The sequence below is a fragment of the Ochlerotatus camptorhynchus genome, unplaced genomic scaffold (assembly GCF_037179485.1).
Source record: "Ochlerotatus camptorhynchus isolate MF236.1 unplaced genomic scaffold, CSIRO-AGI_Acam_v1.1 ptg000849l, whole genome shotgun sequence".
Taxonomy (NCBI): Eukaryota; Metazoa; Arthropoda; class Insecta; order Diptera; family Culicidae; genus Ochlerotatus; species Ochlerotatus camptorhynchus.
The window spans coordinates 142,151-162,328 of record NW_027041308.1 but is presented as its reverse complement, the minus strand read 5'-3'; the positions used below and the strand labels follow the sequence as shown (position 1 = coordinate 162,328).

Sequence of the window (20,178 nt, the reverse complement as noted above, 5' to 3'; positions counted from 1 at the left end):
CTCTCGATGCAAAATGAACATCTCGCGTCGTGCGAGTCGACAGTCGGAATAGAGTGAGAATTGTCACGCGAGAAGGAAACGAGAATGGTCATCTCGATTCGCGCGAGAAGTGGAATAAACACAAATGACAGCAGAGTAATCCGGGACGGAAAGGTTACAATGAATTCCACATTTTTTGTGACAGCACATCAGTCCCTCGCGATTTTCGCAACATCATTTAATGTTTCCGCGATTTTCGCGACTGAAAGTTCAAATCCGCGAAATTCGCGCCTGTTGTAACAGCCCTGAACATGTTATAGCCAAGGGGGGGAGATGGCTGTCAAATACGAACAATCGTCGCCTACCTCGCATAACTGGTTCCAAACGTAAACAAGTCATAAGAAACCTACAGCGTTTGTTTACGTTTGGAACCAGTTTCATACAAGATGATCAGTAGGCTGATTTTGACAGCACATCTCCCCCCAGGGTTATAACTGCTCAGTTTGGCCAGCGTTTAAATTTGCCTTATGTTTTTCCAGGTGTCCAGGAAAAACTTCCCGAATATGAGAAAAGTAAAGATTGGATTCACTCAATATATTTGGTACTACTTCTAGGCGGGGTAAAATTTTCGTCAATTTTTCTCATTTTCCGGCAGATTTTTGAGGTACTTCTGGCGATTATGACTAAACTGAACTCAAAGTTGGTTCGTTCTTATTCGCCGTGTACACGTTATCCAAGTCAGATTAGAGGGAACATTTCGGATATATCCTTCAAGAGATGCCAAGCTAACTTTTGGTTTTTGTTTTGTAGATCTTTCTTTTGCATCAAACGCGATTTCTCGGTTACGCGCTCGCACACTCTTCTATCACACAACAGTGTTGCGCCTTCTTTTTTTTTCCACTTAATTTGGGAGGAATTGAAAAACACAGCGCAGCGATGTCGCTTCTTCTTTTATGAAAGTTGGATTCATATATATTCATCTTTCCCAGAAATTCCTACCGTTCGTAATTAGAAGCTAAGAGAACAATACAATTCAAGCATAAAAGAATAAGGGAATACGCACAGAACACGGCGTTTGGAGGCTTAGATGATACCGATCTTGTTGGCGATGTCCAACGCATCGTAATCGCGGGCTAGCCGCACGTACGCCTTCTTCTTGCCGTCCGGTCGCACCAGGGTGTTGATCTTGGAGACCTTGATGTCGTACAGCTTCTTGACGGCGGCCTTGACGTGGTTCTTGTTGGCGCGCAGATGGATCAGGAACACCAGGGTGTTGTTGTCCTCGATCTTCTTCATCGCCGCTTCCGTCGTCAGCGGGTACTTGATGATGTTGTACGCATCCATGCTGCGGGGGTTGAACAGAAAAAAAAGAGCACGGTCGTTAGTTGATTGTTCAGTTCAACGAAGATGTCGACTAAATGGCGACTGTCTCTGACTTTCAGTATACCGTCTAGTTGATATGTGGTAGACGATAGTTGCAACGGAAAGAAGTATGATCTGGCATTCTGGCGACGATCGGTGAACCTCATGGAGTGGAAGATCACCGTTTATGATTTGGTACAGAATGCGGATGGTTCAATAGGAATGACTAAGAGTTCACGAGCGAGTAATAATGGGTAAAACAGAGCACTCGAAGGTTATCAGTTAGGTTATCAATGCTGTAACAGCTGCCCCTGACAACCCGGTCATTTTCTAGACCGGATCGGGAATCGAACCCGCCGCCTCCGGCTTGATAAAACCGTGCCTGAACTGACTAGGCTAGAGTATAGTCGCTATATTTGTCTGACGGATAGAATTCCGATCTACCCAAAAGTGGAATCAATTCAACATATTGTAGACCAACAATTGAAAAGGTAAAATAATACTTTGATCACAGACAAACAGACATAAACCTTGCATGTTTTTCATCGAAAACGCATTTAACGGCAATTAAATGTTTGCGCTTGACGTTTACACACTACCGCCATCTGTTGAGCTTAGTGCATATGACAGTTTACTCAACAGATGGCGGTAGTGTTTTACCTCGCCAACAAAACGCAAATTATCAGCATCAAATAGGGAAACTTTCCCCACCGATGATAGTGCGTAGGCGAGCCTTGAGTCACGAGAAAAGGTTTTCCGAAGTTTTGATCGCGAAAGCTGATGTGCTCTTTTCTGTTGTTGGTCGTGATATGCTCAGTTGTTTCCCGAGATTCTATCCGCCAGACTATAAATATAGCGACTATAGCCCCATGATGGAAGCACTGATTTACTTAAAATTGTAATTCTTACATGATTTCTGATGGGTTATAGTATTGGTGCATCGTTCTAGGTATAAATAGTAGTGTCTCTGACTTTCAGTATACCGTCTAGTTGATATGTGGTAGACGATAGTTGCAACGGAAAGAAGTATGATCTAGCATTCTGGATACGGTCGATGAGCCTCATGGAGATGGAAGCTCATCATTTATATTTTTTGTACAGAATGCAGAGGTTAAAAACAAGGGACAATACTATAACACAACAAGACATCACGCACCAGCGAATACAACTGCTGCACGAACCTAAGCAGGTTGAATGGTAAGGACAGGTTACGAGAAATTTGTAATACAATTTACGCCAAAATCGCGTAAACGCTCGACTTATTTATTTTTTTCAATGAAACTAATCGATATCGAAAATGCATTTTGAAGAATAACAAGAGAATCAGTCTGTGCTTTTCTTGAACTTCTACAAAGCGCGCTTGTAAAATTTCTTGACTTCCCTGTTGCATATAGCCACACAATTATACTAATGCATGACGTTGAGGCTGCAGCGCAATGCTTTTCACATGTCTTGGCATATGTCATTGACAGACACGCCCCGAAAAGAACTCACCACAAAGTGTCTCACCCTCCCTGGCAGACGAGAGAGCTACGTAGGTTGAAGTCAATCAAGAGAGCAGCATTGAGAAGATTTACGAAGTATCACACGCTTCCTCTGAAACTACATTTATGTGAAGCTGAATCACATGTACCAGGCGAGTCAGTCGTGAATGCTTTTCATATTTCCAACGAGGCATCCAACGCAAACGTAAGCTACACCCGAAATCCTTTTGAAACTACGTGAGCGAGCAACGCAGGGAATCCGGCCTCCCATCGTCAATGGAATTCAACGGACAAGTTTGCCAGTGTATCCAACTACCACGACTCTGCTGAAGTCATCCTTCAATCCTGGACCTGATCGAGTTCCATCTGTATTTTTGAAGAGACATATTGCTAGCTTGTTAATTCCGCTTCATCGCCTGTTCCACATGTCTCTCTCCAGTGGCATATTTCCATCCTGCTAGAAATTTGCGCACATGTTTCCCGTCCACAAAAAGGAATGAAACGAGCTGTGGATAACTATCGAGGAATTACATCGTTAAGTGCCGTTTAGAAGCTATTCGAGCTAGTGATTATGGAACCGTTGCTGTCCCATTGCAAACAGTATTTGAGTGCTGATCAACATGGGTTTACTTTACGGTCGGCCGCTCTACAACCACCAATCTGCTGTGTCTCACATCGTATATAACCGAAAGCATGTCGGATCGGGTTCAAACGGACGTTATTTATTCAGACCTATCCGCAGCATTCGACAAGTTGAATCATGCTATTGCGATTGCTAAGCTCGGCAGACTCGGTGTATGCGGTAATCTTCTGAGTTGGTTTCGATCATATCTCAACTAAAGGTTGCCATAGGAGATTGCAGATCAGCTAGCTTCTTCGCCACATCAGGTATACCTCAGGGAAGTCACCTGGTCCAGTCACCTGCAGATGACCTCGAAATCTTCCTACGAATCCGCTCCATTGCTGACTGTCACTTTCTTCAACGTCAGCTGAATGTATTCGCTAGTTGGTGCAGGTTAACCAGAATGGTAGTGAACCCAGTCAAATACTCCGCTATCACGTTCTCACGAAAACAACAACAACCGATAATATTTAGCTATGACCTGCTTGGCTCGACAATCGAACGCGTCAATCAGGTGAAAGACTTGGATGTTCATTCAAGCAACACATTGCATATGTTGTCGATAAGGCGTCAAGAACTTTAGGGTTCACTTTTTTAGGATAGCTAAAAACTTCACCGATATCTACTTTCTAAAATCTCTCTATTGCTCGCTTGTTCGATCGACGCTTGAGTATTGTTCCGCGGTTTGGAACCCAAACTACAACAACGGTGCCGAGAGAATTGAATCTGTTCAACGTCGCTTTCTTTGTTTTGCGTTGCGTAGATTGCCTTGGAATGATCTGTTTCGATTACCCAACTTATCGATCTAGAATTTCTCCGAACTAGAAGAGACACAAACATGGTTGAACAAGAAGAAGTCGATCCGGGTTCGAGAACAAAGTTGACTACTCCTTCCTTCATTTGCAATAGTTTCAAGTCGCCGGGCTTAAACCACCGTCGGTCGCAGTTGTTTGCTGAAATTTGCGGAGCTCGATGGCCTAGTGGCGACCGTTTTTGCTTCCTGAGCAGGAGATCGTGAGTTCAATTTCATTATCAGTGTACACGATTCAGCGACTCTAAATATTGATAAAGGACAACATTGGCGCCGACCACGTCCTTACAATTGTTGAGACCATAATTGTATACATGGTGACCAGCAAATTGCAGCTTGCGCCGAAAGTGAAGTACTACCATTCAACCTTCTAGTTACTCCATAGGCCATCTGTAACCGTTCGATTAGCTGTTGTATGGCCAAAGTCCTAGAGCGTATGGTCAATCGAAGACAGAAGCAACACCTCGAAGCTGGAAATTTCCTTGCTCACCGACAGCACGCTTTCCGACAAGGTTTCGGTACGTCCACCTATTTCGCAACCCTATGGGAAGTTCTCAAGAACGCATACGACAGTGGTCTGAACACCGAGATAGTATCGCTCGACATATCGAAGGCTTTCAACAGAACGTGGACGCCCCTCGTCCTTAAGCAACTAATCGTTCACTTCATCCAGAACTTCTTGTCCAACCGCTCATTCCGAGTCGCAGTCGGCAACACCAAATCCCGGCTTTTCCCCGAGGAAACGGGTGTCCCACAAGGATCGGTTCTCACCGTTACCCTGTTCCTCGTGGCGATGAACGGAATCTTCCGTCAACTACCGAAAAACATATATTATGTGTTCGTCTACGCCGACGACATCCTCATCGTCACCACCGGACCCAAGCCAGTACGCAAAAGAATGAGAGCCCAAACGGCAGTAGGCTTTGAATTAACAGCCTCTAAAAGCATCAGGTGCCGCCATGTCTGCCCTTCTCGACACAGAATTAGCGGACCAGCGATCAAAACCGACGACCAGTCCATACCGCTGAAGAAGACCGTCCGAGTTCTGGGAGTTCTCGTTCACCGATTCCTCAACTTTGAACAGCATTCCAGTGCAGTCAAGAAAAATTGCCGCAGCCGAGTGAATCTCATCCGGACCATTTCCCGACAGAATAGATCGAACAACCGCAGCATCCGTTTTCACGTGGCGAGTGCAATTATCGACCGATCCTGGTCCTCACGGATTCGCACAGCGTCATACAAGCCCCGACTCATCCCTGGGTGCAGGCGACGATGAAGTCCGCGCCACCAAACACGGTATTCTGCAGGGTTCCGGGGCACTGCGGAATACCAGGCAACTCTAAAGCTGACTGCCTCCTCGCTATACCAACGAAGTACCGTTATACGATGTCAAGCGCTGGATCGTGAGCAAGGAACGACGAGGAAATGGACAGAACAGCTGAACCAGCGGGATCAGAAGATAGCGTCGCGTTTGAGGACCTGTCACACCAAGATCTCGCACAATTTCGGTGGAACGCCGTTCTACAGGACTGGCGTCGGTTGTAGAACTCCACATTCTATGCGTATGCCCTCAGTATCAGAACCGGCGGGAATTCCACGGGCTTCCAAATAGCATACGCGACATGCTGGGTGATGATCCCTCCACACTGCTAGCAGTAATGCGCTTTTTAAAGGATGCTGCATTGTATTTCAAATTTTAATATTTTTCCCAGGTGGGGGCCCTCCCGGTTCCCCCGGTGTGGAGCTCTGTCTTATTCAGATTTTAATGTTGTGAAAATGTACGATCGCGAGCCAGGAACCAATTTTCGGTTGAAGTAAATACTGTAAAAAACTACTCTGTTGGGGGTCCTCCTTCTGAGGCCGCACCTTTCATGGACGAGATGAACTAGCCTACAGCTAAAAATCTCAAAAATAAAGTTAAAAACAAAGCTTCGGGGAGAAGACAGCTGGCTCAGATGAAGGAGTTTTCCTCCTTATCGAGGCTAAAAAGGTCCTTTCACCCAACGCCAATCTTGAGCAGTCTTGGCGATAAAGAAGAAGTTCAAGGCAGGATCCAACTCTACGGCACTTATGAGATCTGTCACATTCCGTTACTCCGATGGATCGGTTACCATTGAAGGGGTTGGCATCTGCATCACAGACCCGTATGTCCGTATTTCATCGACTTCCAGACCAGTACAGAAGCGGTCGCTGCTCTTGTTGCTGCTACTACTCCCTCAAACAAGCCGATTGTCGTATTTACGGACTCCGCAAGTGTAGTTCTATCAAGCACCCATGGATCCAAGCCCAGGGCTGGCAAATTTCATTTTCAATGAAAGATCTCACGCGATGAGAAAACGATGATAGAGATTTTCTTCAAAATCTCATCGTGACAGTGTTAAGATCATCGTAATTATAAGCTCATTTATTGCTATTAAAGTTACTTGTACCGAGGAAATCTTAATGATGTATTCACTTTGCCGATTACATACGGTTGCGTAGTTAATTTCATCTATATCAGTTAGAAATGTAGATGTCAAAACCGCATAAGAATTATTCTCATGAGTGCTTGATCATTGGAAAATGACAAGAAAGCTAATGATAGGTAGTTTCGTCTCGTGAGAGGACCTGTTTTCTCATTGTCAAATGACGGCCGTGATATTTACCAGTTCTGTCCAAGCAATTCAGCGGTCTGTCCCCAGAAACACTACATGTGTATGGATTCCGGGTCACTGCGGCATTCGTGGCAATCATCTAACGGCTTCTGGAAGACAAGCCCAACTTTCTACCAAGGAGGTCTCAGCGGGGGTCCCAATCGACTAGCATATTCCTTAGAAAGGTGAAGACTGGCACACGAAGATAGGAAGACCACCCTGACCACCGAACTGAGGTTGTCCTGGCAAGACTCAGAACAGACCATACCAGAGTCTCGCATAACTTCTCAGAGGGCGGGCCGTTCCGGAAATTTGGCGAGCTCTGTCGCCCCAACTGTCCAGTGGAACACATAATCTGCCACTGTACTCGATACGAAGGCTCACGAGAGCTGTACGACATACCGGGCAGCGTTAGGGACGCACGACTCAACCAGAATCGCTAATGGGCTTCCTCCGCGAGGTCGGTCTCTACGATCAAATATGAAAATCCCGACCACCGCAATACCAATAGACTTTCTCTTATCACCCAACGTCTCAAACAAAAGCAAGATCCTCAGAAACTTAACAATCAAAACTCCGAAGAAAGAAAGCGCTTCAGTAATTAACTAGAGGAGGCCTATTATAGACCTCCTAACATGATAAAAATATTGTAACTAGATGAGGTCCCTTCTGAACCCCCACACTATCTTTTCATAGACAAACCAGCCAATGGCTGAAAGACTCTATAATTAAGAAATCAAAATCAAAATCAACTAATCCCGATTAACAATGTCCCGGAATTTTGGAAATTTTCCCGGTTGTGCAATGTACATTTAACCTTTGCGTGCCTAACGTCTAAATTTACAATTAGCTCTAAAAACACCATTTCAGTGTCAACATTTCAAAGGGGCGTAATCGCATTTGTAAACAATGGCTTCAGCCTTCAATTTCTCGTGAATAAAAGCTCAATCATGAAGACTAATGACACCAACAGATAGAGAAATGTTACCTTTACCAGCTAGCATTGTTAATTTGGAGAGGTGAACTTTTATTTGCGAGAAATCGACGGCTAAAGCCATTGTTTACCAAATCAATTACGCCCCTTTGAAATGTTGGCATTGATTTATCAATCTTTTTCTGCAAAACAAGTGGCACTTTGTCGGAAATCTATCTATTCAAGTTTTTGAAACCGTCAGAAGAAAAATATGTATCAATACATGGTTCTGAAGTTATTCCGGTTTCCGTTGGGGTCACTCTGGGTCGGCATTCGGCTGTACTGTTCTGTAATAATCATACACACGAACATTATGTTTTCTCACTCAAATGATGTAATTGGAGCATTCACGGCTATACCGATGACCCATGATCACATTGGGCATTACGGAAAAATTCCGGAGCCCGGGGATGTGGCCAATTTTCAAATTGAATCAAAACCCGTCGTGACAGCCCACGGTCACACTAGTCTCCCGGACATGTTCCAGTGCCTTCGAGGAAGTGGCCAATTATCGATAACAAACAAAACCAACCGTGCGACATATCAAACTTCATGATTTTACAAAACATGGCCGATAATGACCTTATTGATAGTCCACGGTCACACTAGAACTTCTTCTAGTGCCCCCCGGGGATGTGGTCAATTCTCAACAAGAACCAAAACCTTTCGTGCGACGTATAAAACTTCATGATTTTACAAAACTCGAGCGGTCATGGCCTTATTGACAGCCCCTTCCGGGCATACTCCGCCGATCCCCCTTGGGGCAGCGACCAATTCTAAAGTGTGACCGTGGACTGTCAATAAGGTCATTACCGGCCAATTTTTGTAAAATCATGAAGTTTGATATGTCACACGTCGGGTTTTGGTTCATTTTGTTGAGAATTGACCACTTCCCTGAGGGCACCGAAACTTTTCCAGGATGCCCAATGTGATCATGGTTCATCAGTATAGTCGTAAATGGATCAATTACATAAATTGAGGGAGACAATATTATGTTCACCGTGTGTATAGTTATTACACAACAGTAAAGCCCAGAGTGACCCCAACGGAAACCGGAATAAATCCGGAACCATGCATTGATCCAAATATTTCCTTACGAACTCAAAATCTTGAATAGATTCCCGAGAAAACGCAAATGTTTTTGAAGAAATTATGATAGGCGAAATTGGCTTCGACAATACCTTTACCTATTATCGTCAGGGGGTAAACAAAGCCCTATATAGAGCACTCAAGTTTGGCCAATAGATGCTCTGAAACACAATGTATCCACATGTCAGAATTGAGCTCTCAAGGACGATAATAGGTTAAGGTATTGCCGAAGCCAACATTTCCCCTATTAGAGCTAATTGAATTTTCAAATCTATGGCAATTTATACGTCAGGCACGCAAAGGTTAAATTAACCATAAAATCGAATGCGCATGAGCTGAAAATTCTCTCAACACTTCATTTTATTTGCTTATTCTCAAACATTTTCCTTCACAGAGGACTATTCAGAAATGTTCTAAAGCAAATTTGAGATTCTCTCTGGAAGTCCCTTAAAAATTTCTTCCAAGCATTCTATGCAGAACACTCAAAAACAAACATGAAATTCCGGAGAACCTTAGGATTTGGGCGTAATTGCTTTTGTAAACAAACACGTCAATAGCCGATTTCTCGCGAATAAAAGCTCAATCTCGCGAACAAACTATACCAAATGAGAAATCATTCCTGTGTATATTTTGTTAGACTGAGCTTTGATTCGCGAGAAATCGGCGACTGACATGTTTGTTTACAAAAGCAATCAGCCATTAAGTGTGATGGTACCACAATACCTTTTCCGGAAGACGGTCACAATACTTGGGGTGCTTGCTCTTGGACCGGACGTTAAGCTTCGCTCCTCATTTTAATAATGTACGGAACAGCTGCCGCACAAGACTTAGCTTGTTGCGGACACTTTCCAGCCCTCATCGTAGTAACAACAGGAACATAATGCTTAGGGTAGCAAAAACCATCGTCAATAGTAAAATCTTCTACGGAATTGAGATTTTCTGTACGGCTGGTGACCTCTTCATTGCGCGGCTAGGTCTCACTTATAATCAAGCCAATTCGGTGTCCTGCCTTTCCGGTATCAACTTGCCGAGACCCTGGTAAGCAGGACAATAAGCTATTTGGAGAAGACTGCCAGAAACGAAGAAGTCTATCTCCTCAGAGAGGGTAAGAGAGCTCTAAGGAACCTGGCCCATCAGGAGCTCCCCCCAGTGTCGAGACTACAAATGGACCGGAACCAGAGGATGGGCAGAACCAAGCCTTCACGTTGACCTCTCGGTTGCTAGACGATTCCAGGCTGGTAATAACTCGCGAGAAATGCACGCATATGTGACTGAACTGCTTCGTACGGAATACTCCGACCACCACCACTGATATACGGATGGCTCTAAGACCTTGGGAGGAATCGGCCTTGGAATTGCAGATTCCGCTGCCAGTCTTTTCTTCCGACTCTTGGACCAGTGCTCTGTGTTCTCTGCGGAAAGTGCGGCAATCTTCCACGACAGCAAACCGCTCTGTGTCCTTTCGGACTCTGTAACTGTTCTAACAGCTTTGGAATCCCAGACATCCTTGGATCCATCACTCGAACACTACCTTCCTATGGATCCCCGGGCATTGCGACATCCGGGGGAATTGTGAAGCAGACCATCTTGCGGTTATGGGTCGATCTTGAAGGCTCGCTACTAAAACCGTTCCAGGACCTGATATCAAGACGTGGATGAAGTTCAAACTTCGGAATGCTTGGGCCAGCAAAAGGGAACCGTTCCTTCGTAAAATCAAAGGGGAAACCACCAAGTGCCAAGATTCCCCAAACCGTCATGACCAACTGATTCTTTCTCGTCTTCGCTCAGGAGACATACTCGGACGATGCACAATAAGTGCGACTTCGTTCCGAAAACACTGTGATATTTGCAACACAACGATGACGGTAGAGCACCTCTTAGTGAATTGCCCAGGTTTCCAGGGAATTAGGGATCTTTCTGGGATCCCGACGAACATTAGAAACGCCTTGGCCAAAGACCCTTCAACCGAAGCAGCTGTTATATGTTTCATCAAGGACGCCAACATGTATAAGAACATCTGACCTAACTCACTGATAGGAACCAACCATAACCGACCCACTGCATCGAAACGGACTCTGAATACACCACCATAACAATTAGTCGACCAAATGCACCAAACCAGGAACATCTACTAACTACGACTGCCAACTCTGATAAACGAATACTCTGTTACTAGGGAGGCCTCTTCTGGACTGTCCACTCCTCTTAATTAGTGGGTCCCTTCTGGATACCCCACCTCATTAACTATATAACTAGGGGGTGCCTTCTGGCTCCCCACCGCTATTTCAAACTCTGTCACTAGGGGACCCATTCTGGATTGCCCAATATTCGTCAAGAGATGAACCAGCCTCTGGCTGAAAGTCTGGCTATTAAAGATAATTTAACCTAACCTACAAAAGCAATTACGCCCTAATCTCCAAGTTCTCCGGAATTCTTCCTTAGATTCTCTTGGAATTTAATTTTTTTTTTTCTAATACCTAATTCATTGAAGCTTCTTGAATAACCGATAAGGGCCATTTTTGCAATATAAAGCTTATATACGGCTGATATAAAACTTAGTTCCTTTATATTAAATATTGCAAAAGAGTCCTTATAGGGTTACTTGAGGTCCGGTCCCTCGCTTCCTTAATTCGCTTGAATTCTCCTTTAAATTCTTCAGAATATTCAATTGGAATTTTCCTTGAATTATCCAGATATTCTTTTCGAAATGACTTTGAAATTATCCAAGAAATTTCCAATCCAAGCTAAAATACGATTCCCTTTGGTATTTTTCACGTAGTAAAAACACTCTTGGAGCTCGTCCCAAAAGTCCCTAGAACATTTTCTTTGAAATACCTTGCTGTTTTCTCTTGGATTCATTCTAAAATCTGCACAAAATTGCTTTGCATTCTTTGAAATGAGTGGATCCTGAAAATCTAGTCCAATCCAATGGTCTTGAATTTTTTTCATGGTCCAAAATCTTATTTTTTTTCGAAGAGAGCACTTCCCATTTGTCATTGAAATTCCCAGGTTTTTTCCGGGTTCACTGGCCATCCAGTGTGTCTTATTACGTTGTTTTTCTTTTTAATCATATATTGTGATACAATTGTAGAAGAATTAAAAAGACAAACAACGTAATTGGAGACCACATTTACCTCTGCGTCCCTACAAAGGTCACACAGGAGGTTAGCTTTCAGCCATAGGCTAGTTCATCTCTTAACATGTCACACGAGGGAGATTTGGTTGGTAGCAGTAGATAAGGATTTACCTTGATACCTAAGTATTTATTTGTTTGTCAGGATCGACGTGCTCAGTTAGTATAGCCCCAATGATATTTTAAAATTAGTTAACAATCATTGGGGTTATACTGAGCCTGTTGATGATAAACACTTTGAATCGCAACCGGATTTTTTCATGGAAATTTCCTTCTGATAATCCCACCAGAAGGCATCAAAACATAACATAGGAGTATTTTAGAATATGCTCCTTTAAGACTCTAGAATTTATCGCCGGAATATCCTAGATTTTTGCTCTTGACAAATCGTAAAGCTATTCTCGGGAAGTCGTAAGGATATGGACCATCGAACAAAATTTAAGAAATAGGTCACTTACGGGTTTCATGAATCTTCCTGTCCCGAAGCTTGACCTCGAAAATTAACTCTACTTTTGGTGAAAAAATAATAATCTCGACTTCCCTCTTCCCTGGTATCCCAGAACAAAACACTTTTCAGAGATAATCAAGAGAAAACCCAATCGCAAAAAAAAAACGCAATGGGAAAAATCTCCCTTGTCCTTATTTTGCTCAGTACTGTGTGTGTGAACTCATCATTCCATTTGAAACCAGTTTCGACTCTAAACATCCTTCCGAACAAAAATAGTACTCACCGGCTGCGGGTTGGCACCGACTTCCTCGGGAACTTGGGGTTACGCGGCAGACGCAGGGTACGTGGACGACGGAACTTCACCGTGGTGCGGATCCTGCGCAGGGCAGTTCCAAACGCACCCTTGACGACCTACAACAAACGAAAAACAAAGCATTAATTAGTCACTGCTTTCTTTGTCCCTCCAAGGTTTATATTCTTTAGAAATCAAGGTCAGTTGGAAGCAAATGGTTGATTTCACCACCCCAGGAAATTTCTCCCTGGGATTCAAGGAGATTCCCTCTTCAAAAGTTTCATCATTCGAATTTAGCAATCGCCCAAGATTCACCTCCCGGACAGAACTCACCTTGGTCTTGGTCCTCTTGGCCCTCAGCAGAGCGGCGGCACGAGCCTTTGCGGCACCCTTCTGCAGTTTGGCCTCGGTGGCCTTCTTGTCGCCCTTGGCGGCCGCTGGTTTCTTAGCGACTGGCTTCTTAGCAGCAGCTCCCTTACCAGCGGCGGTACCCTTCTTGACCGTGCCAACCTTCTTGGTTGTGGCCGGTCCCTTCTTGGAGCCCGCCTTCTTAGCTGGGGTCTTCTTGGCGGCAGCCTTCTTGTCACCGGCTGCGGTCTTCTTGGCCTTCGCCGCGGCATCGGCGGCCTTCTTGGCGGCCGCACCAGTGGCTGGCTTCTTCGCAGCAGTAGCACCGGCTGGTTTCTTGGCATCCTTCTTCTTCTTAGCGTCAGGCTTGGGAGCAGCGGCCGGAGTCTTCTTGGAATCGGCAGCGGTAGCCTTCTTCTTTTCCGGAGCTGGAGCCTTGGAATCAGCTGGGGCAGCACGCTTCTCCGCTGTCTTCTTCTCAGCGGCTGGCTTTTTCTCGGCAGCTGGCTTCTTCTCGGCTGCTGGTTTTTTCTCAGCGGCCGGCTTCTTCTCGGCTGCTGGCTTCTTTTCAGCGGCCGGCTTCTTTTCTGGAGCAGCCTTCTTCTCGCCAGAGCCAGAAGCAGCGGCTGCTGGCTTCTTCTCCTTCTTTTCGGCCGGTTGGCCCGCTGAAACAAGATTCAAGAATCACCATTAGTAAAACTGACTTCCACTAACCGCATCACCCTCCCCCTCGAACATCAACAAGAACATTAGTGCCTTCAGATATCTAGTTTTAAAGAGCTTCTTTCACGATTGGATCAGAGAGATTCCCTCTAGAAATTGTATTCATCATGAGGACACTTCCCCCCGGGGCTAACCTTCCAAACCATGCACACCGATTCCTTTCACTCATGTTATTTACATCCATCAACCCAATGCTTCTAAAATGGTCCATCCGTCGCTCTCAACCCTCGTGGCGTACACAACCCAAAGATCAACACTCGTTTTTCTGGCCATTTTCGCACCAAATCGTGGAAAATTCCGCACGCACTCACAACGGACACTTTATTCCTCACGATTAACAACCAGTTCAGCAATTTACACTCATATTTCACACCGAAAATCGACGATTTTTCTCTTACCGGACTTTTCAGACGGTTTCTTCGGAGCCATACTTGTGATGGAAAAGAGCTGTCAAGCGGGAAGGAGTTTCGTTGTCTACTTTTGCTTCCGGCGCGGTGACAGCCGAAAGGGAGGCAAGAAAATCGACTGTACCGGTGGTTCCGTCAAGCGCAGTTTGACAGATGGTAGGTAGCGCCGCCAAGCGGACGGTGCCAGAAGGTGATCAGGCGAGCATCCGTTCGGGGGGGCTTGTGGATGGGAGTGATGTTTTTGAAGTGGCAGTTTGTCAGAGGAGCAACTCCACACCTGCGAGGGACACAGATAGCACACACGCCATTCATTTTATAGCTTTTCTTCATGTCATGAAAATTTGGGCTATTGAAATCAAATCAAAATAGTAGAATCCAAGTGAAATTTGTGCGTCACTAGTGGCGGGAAATAATACTAGGCGATGGTGATAAATTTATGACAGCCGGTTCAAATTCCAAAGTTTGAATGATAAATTATTGAAAACAAAGTTCAAAATAGTGAGATACGATCATTATTATGGATGGTTCATGTAGGAAATATGTCGAATAATGTAATGGTATGTTAATTTTTTTTTGCAAATTCATTGAAAGAAAGTTAAAATGCGTTTTTTGATGCACTGATATTATTTAGGTTATGTTTTGTATGATTGCAGATTCCCATCCCGAAATCGACGATCAGTTTGCTGGATATACTGGATTAGTTAGGGACTCCGTGATAGCGGATTTAGAGATCAGCAGCAAAGCAAGAATTGAGGAGAATGGGTTTGTGCTACAAATTTCCCATCCCGGGGAGCGGCCACATGAAATTAATCATGTTGTCAAGGTTCTGCATTCATAATTTTTCACAGAGGACAGTGCAGAGCAAAACATGTCTGGTACCTCTATAAATGCATTTAGATTAACATCCGAAGTCTCTCCTTTTTTACACATTCTGCACACAAAATAGCTCACGCCTTACAGGATTTCCCGCCGATTTCTATGAATGGAGCGGGGCAGAAAGTATTTTTTGTGCAGAATATGTAAAAAACGAGGGACTTCGGATGTTAATCAAAATGCATATATAGAGGTACCAGACATGTTTTGCTGTAGCAGGTACCCTATTTTGTAGTGTGTGAGAGGGAAATCACAAATAGAGCACTAGCGTGCACAGGAATCTTGTTAAGGAGGAGCAATTTTTTTCTATGGTGCATTTAATCTGGGGATGGGGAGTACTCCCAAGTGCGTAGGAAATGATGCTGTCCACCGACCACTCTTTTCCTACTGTTTAATTTATTTTTTGCTCCGATGGTGGTTCATCTTCTTCAATGCAAACTGCGGAAATCGGCAATTTAATCGCATCGACGATGATGAACCGTCCCTAAGTACCGTCAGTCGGGGTGACAAAAAATGATACCGAACATTCAACATGTTTTAAAGATGATATAAAAGACAAACCCGAATTTATTGCAACGCACATAAACTGCTGTAACTTTTTAACAACGGTAACAAATGAATTGAAATATTCAGAGAAGATTCTTAGACGAGTAAGACAACAATAGACCCAGGTTCAAAGGTAAACTAATACCCAGTTTTCGATGGATCAATGAAAAAGCAGAGGTTTTGACAGCACTGTGCTGTGGCTACCACAGTATTTTACATTTGATCGTCCATATACAGTAGCGCCAAAAGCATGCTGTGGTGGGTTCAAAACTTGACCATCTAAAATGATCAATTAAGGAATCCAAAAGCTGTCTTTAAACTTTGAACAGTTGCGAAAAAGTCCATCCTCAGAATTCCTTGAGGTTCTTTTCGAAATTTTTAGAACTCTATGAGCTCTTTTGAAATTCTCCCAAAAAGTCCTTTGGAACAGTCCTCAGAATGGATCATTGAAGATGCTAAGGTTTTGACAGCACCGTACTGTGGCTACCACAGTATTTTACATTGGTTCGTCCGTATACAGTGGCGCCAAATGAAAGCTGTGGTGGGTTCAAAACTCAGCCATCTAAAATGATCCATTGAATATCCTTGAGGTTCTTCTCGGATTTTTTTAGAATTTACCTAAGAGCTCTTTTGAAATTCTTCTCAGAAGTCCACTGGAATTAAATTCATGATTTTTTCTCAGAACACATTGTAATTGAATGAGCTAGAAATTATCCTCGGAATTCGCTTGAAATTTTGCTTAAAATCCCTTAGAAATTACACTCAAAATTGGATTTTCTCGGTATTCTTTTCGAAATTGTCTTGGAACTATCTGCAAAATGCACTAAAAATTATCTGCACAATTTTCTTTGAACTCTCCCCAGAAATATTTTGGAACTGTCATAAGAATTCAATATCCTTGAGATTCTTCTCGGAATATTTTAGAACTTTTTTTTTCTCAGAAAACCTTGGAACTGAAATTCTCCTAAAGTTTCAGAAGAATTTCCTCTGCATTCTCCAGAAATGCAGAAATGAGCTTGGAATTATCCTCGGAACTCCATTGAAATTTTTCTCAACATCCCTTTGGAATTTCATTCAAAATTTTATTCTCTCGGTATCCTTTTCGAAAATCTTGTAACTATCTGCAGGATTCACTAGAAATTGTTCGCAGAATTTTCATGGAATCATCCACAGAAATCTTTTCTTATAGAACTGCCCTCAGAATTCAATACCCTTGAGGTTTAAGTTGTCCGCCCATTCACCAAATCGTTGTAGTTTTTACCATAAATGTTCAATAAAGCTTGCCCCTCCATTCACCAGAACTGTGCAATTTTTACATCAGACCTCTCCATGCAGCAGATTGTTGGAAATCTTACACCAGAAATTTTCAATGCAAACTTGCCACCAGAATATTTCAATTGATCAGAACGAGACAAATTTACCACCGTTAATGTTCAATACAAATTGCTTCTCCAATCTTCTGATTGGTGCAGATTTCCTTTTTCCATTTTTTCCACCAGACATTTTCAATATAACTTGCTTTTACTATCATCAGAATGTTGCAGGTTTTCCACCAAATAAAGCTTGCCCCTATTTTTAGATTTTTCATCATAAATTTTCAGTAAAGCAACTTCCCTTCAAAGATCAGAATGTTGCAAATTTTACACCGTATTATCAACAATCAATACGAAACTAACGAGTTTAAATTGGCTCACCACTTTAGTAGCCTATTGGTCCCAAGCAAACGATTAACGTACCCTATTCTAGTTGAAATTCTATTACTACATTATGTTTGTTTTGATTCGCTATGAAAGTTTGACAGATAACATCAGGGGTGTGTGGATTCATGCAGAACATGCAGGGGTGAGTGAAATAGCTTGGGACTGCTTGGGACCGTTGTTCTGGTACCAACAATCAATACGAAACTAACGATTTTAAATTGGCTCACCACTTTAGTAGCCTATTGGTCCCAAGCAAACGATTAACGTACCCTATTCTAGTTGAAATTCTATTACTACACTATGTTTGTTTTGATTCACTATGAAAGTTTGACAGATAACATCAGGGGTGTGTGGATTCATGCAGAACATGCAGGGGTGAGTGAAATAGCTTGGGACTGCTTGGGACCGTTGTTCTGGTACTGAGTGAGCCAAAAATAATAATGATTTTCTTCGGGACCCAGTGGTCTTAGAGTTACCTCTATGCTGGTACTGAGTGAGCCAAAAATAATAATGATTTTCTTCGGGACCCAGTGGTCTTAGAGTTACCTCTATGGTATTATTGTTTTCGTTCGAACCGTATTTTCCATACAAAACAAAGTTTTTTTTTGTATGGAAAATATGGTTCGAACGAAAACAAGAATATGGGTGATTATTATTAAAGTTTGTTTCTCTATTCAGCACAAGAATGCAAATTTAAGACCAAAATTTTTCCAAAAAGCTTGCCCATCCATTTACCAGAACGGTGCAGATTTTCCACCAGAATTTTTCAATATAGCTTAATTTTAAATATAGCTTGTGCCTTCATTTATCAAACCAGTGCAAATTTTTCACCAGAAATGTTCCTTTCATTTCATTTATCAGAGCTATGCAAATTTTGCACCAGAAATTTTCAATAAAGCATGCTCCTCCATTCACCAGAACGGTGCACCAAAAATTGTCAGTGGTTTGTTTCATAATACACCTTTGTGATGCAATTTTCAGGCTTAGCCTCTTCATGCACCAGAATGCTGCAAATTTTCCACTACAAATTTTTAATGAAGCTTGCATTCATCAGAACGATGCAAATTATGCACCAGAAAAATTAATAAACCTTTCTTTTACATTCACCACAGTGTAGCGAACTTTTCACCAGACATTTTCAGTTAAATGTGCACCTCCAAATTTTTAGCGTGATTCAATTTTTCCAAATTTTATTTTGATTAGTCCCTCTATGCACCACCTTGATGGTATTTTTACACCAGAAATATTCAATATAAAGCGTTTTCTTCGATTTACCGCCACGATGGTGAATTTTTTCAACTCTAAATTTACCCTCTTTTTCAAACCCTCCATGAACCACCTTGAAAAAAAATTACACCAAAATTTTACGTATGCATCACTGTTTGAAGTTTGTCCCTTCATGCACCTTTGTGGTGCAATTTTCAGGGACCATCTCAAAGGAATTGACGCAATGAAAGGTTTTCAGTGCTCTTATTTTATGAAACTTCAAATCAAGTTATCAAGAAATCAAATTATTTTATATCATAATTTTGTAAATGTGGAAATAACAATCTTGTTTATAAAAGGAGGGGCAATTGCCCCACCTTGCCCCACCCTGCGCACGCCAGTTAATAGAGTCTCATCAAAATAAATGGCATGTTGAGAAGTTGACTGGTAGTAATGCAGGTAAAACCGAGGGTAAAACTTGGTAAAACTGTATGGGGAAAAATCATTTTTATTTAATTGTACACTGAACCAATATGACATATTCCTGTTATGTGGAAATCTTATAAATTTGCGCTATAAGATAATCCATTGAAAATTATATGATTGAAAATGTGCCAGGTAAATTCTATATGAATATCTGGTACATTTACAATGCTGATAATTTGGTAACTTTTATATGATCGTCGTATGATAAATGAAAATCGATCAAATTATAATAATTAACTGAAATGGATTTGAAACCCATAAGCATAAGCTACACTTTTCACCACAATATAATATATGTGTCATAAATCAATCGAAGTAAAGTTTGTGTGAAAATCACATGAAATTTACTTCTTCTTTTGACACATATATTTAGTCGATTTCTAAAAATAAATCGAAAAATAAACATCAGGCAGTGGGAGCTTTCACAGTTGTGCCTTTTTTATTGTAGCTGATTTGGGATTCGATCAAGGACTGTTGAGGTGTGATGCTTTCGGTGTCTGCGCTCGATATCACTGGGCCACGACTGACTTCAAGATTGAGCTCGTTCAAATAGCATGAAGTAAGAACAGCTCTCCCGACATGGAATGCAGTGCAACGTTATGCTCGTTTTGCTAGAGTGAAGACAAATAGCACTGACAAATTTATGTTCCGTTTCGGTGGTGTGGTTTGTTCAAATCTTTCTTAATGCACCTGTGTGCAATAAATCAACGACTAAATTATATAAGTTGATGTAACTGGTTCATGAAGTTCGAGTACTAGGGCTGGAATCTGAATTAGCCGCGTAGAAGGCTTACAATTAGAATCATAGCAAAGTAAATATTGCAGTAGAATCATTTTTTTTTTCAATCTCAATACATTCTTTTCCGGAAACAAACAAAGATTATTCAATACAGTATCATTGTTGTATTTAGTTCAACTAATCATTTTAATGAGTGTACGATAACATCGTTGAAAATTGTTTCAATAATTTATAAAGAACAATCATGTAAGATGTATTTTATTGGGAGCGATATTCAGCCCAGAAAAACATGCAAAAACAAACGTTTGCTGTTGGATTTCTTAA

At 42.4% G+C, this 20,178-nt stretch overlaps 1 protein-coding gene across 1 annotated transcript; it reads right to left on the bottom strand.

Moving 5' to 3' along the window:
* Positions 1–928: 928 nt before the first annotated feature.
* LOC135715312 (histone H1B-like) lies at positions 929–14,396 on the bottom strand. Its single transcript, XM_065238629.1, has 4 exons — positions 14,296–14,396; positions 13,160–13,839; positions 12,818–12,945; positions 929–1,324 (listed from the first exon to the last, which is right to left on the bottom strand). The coding sequence occupies exons 1-4, from the start codon at positions 14,324–14,326 to the stop codon at positions 1,063–1,065; spliced, it is 1,101 nt and encodes a 366-aa protein (XP_065094701.1). The 5' UTR covers positions 14,327–14,396; the 3' UTR covers positions 929–1,062.
* Positions 14,397–20,178: the final 5,782 nt, after the last annotated feature.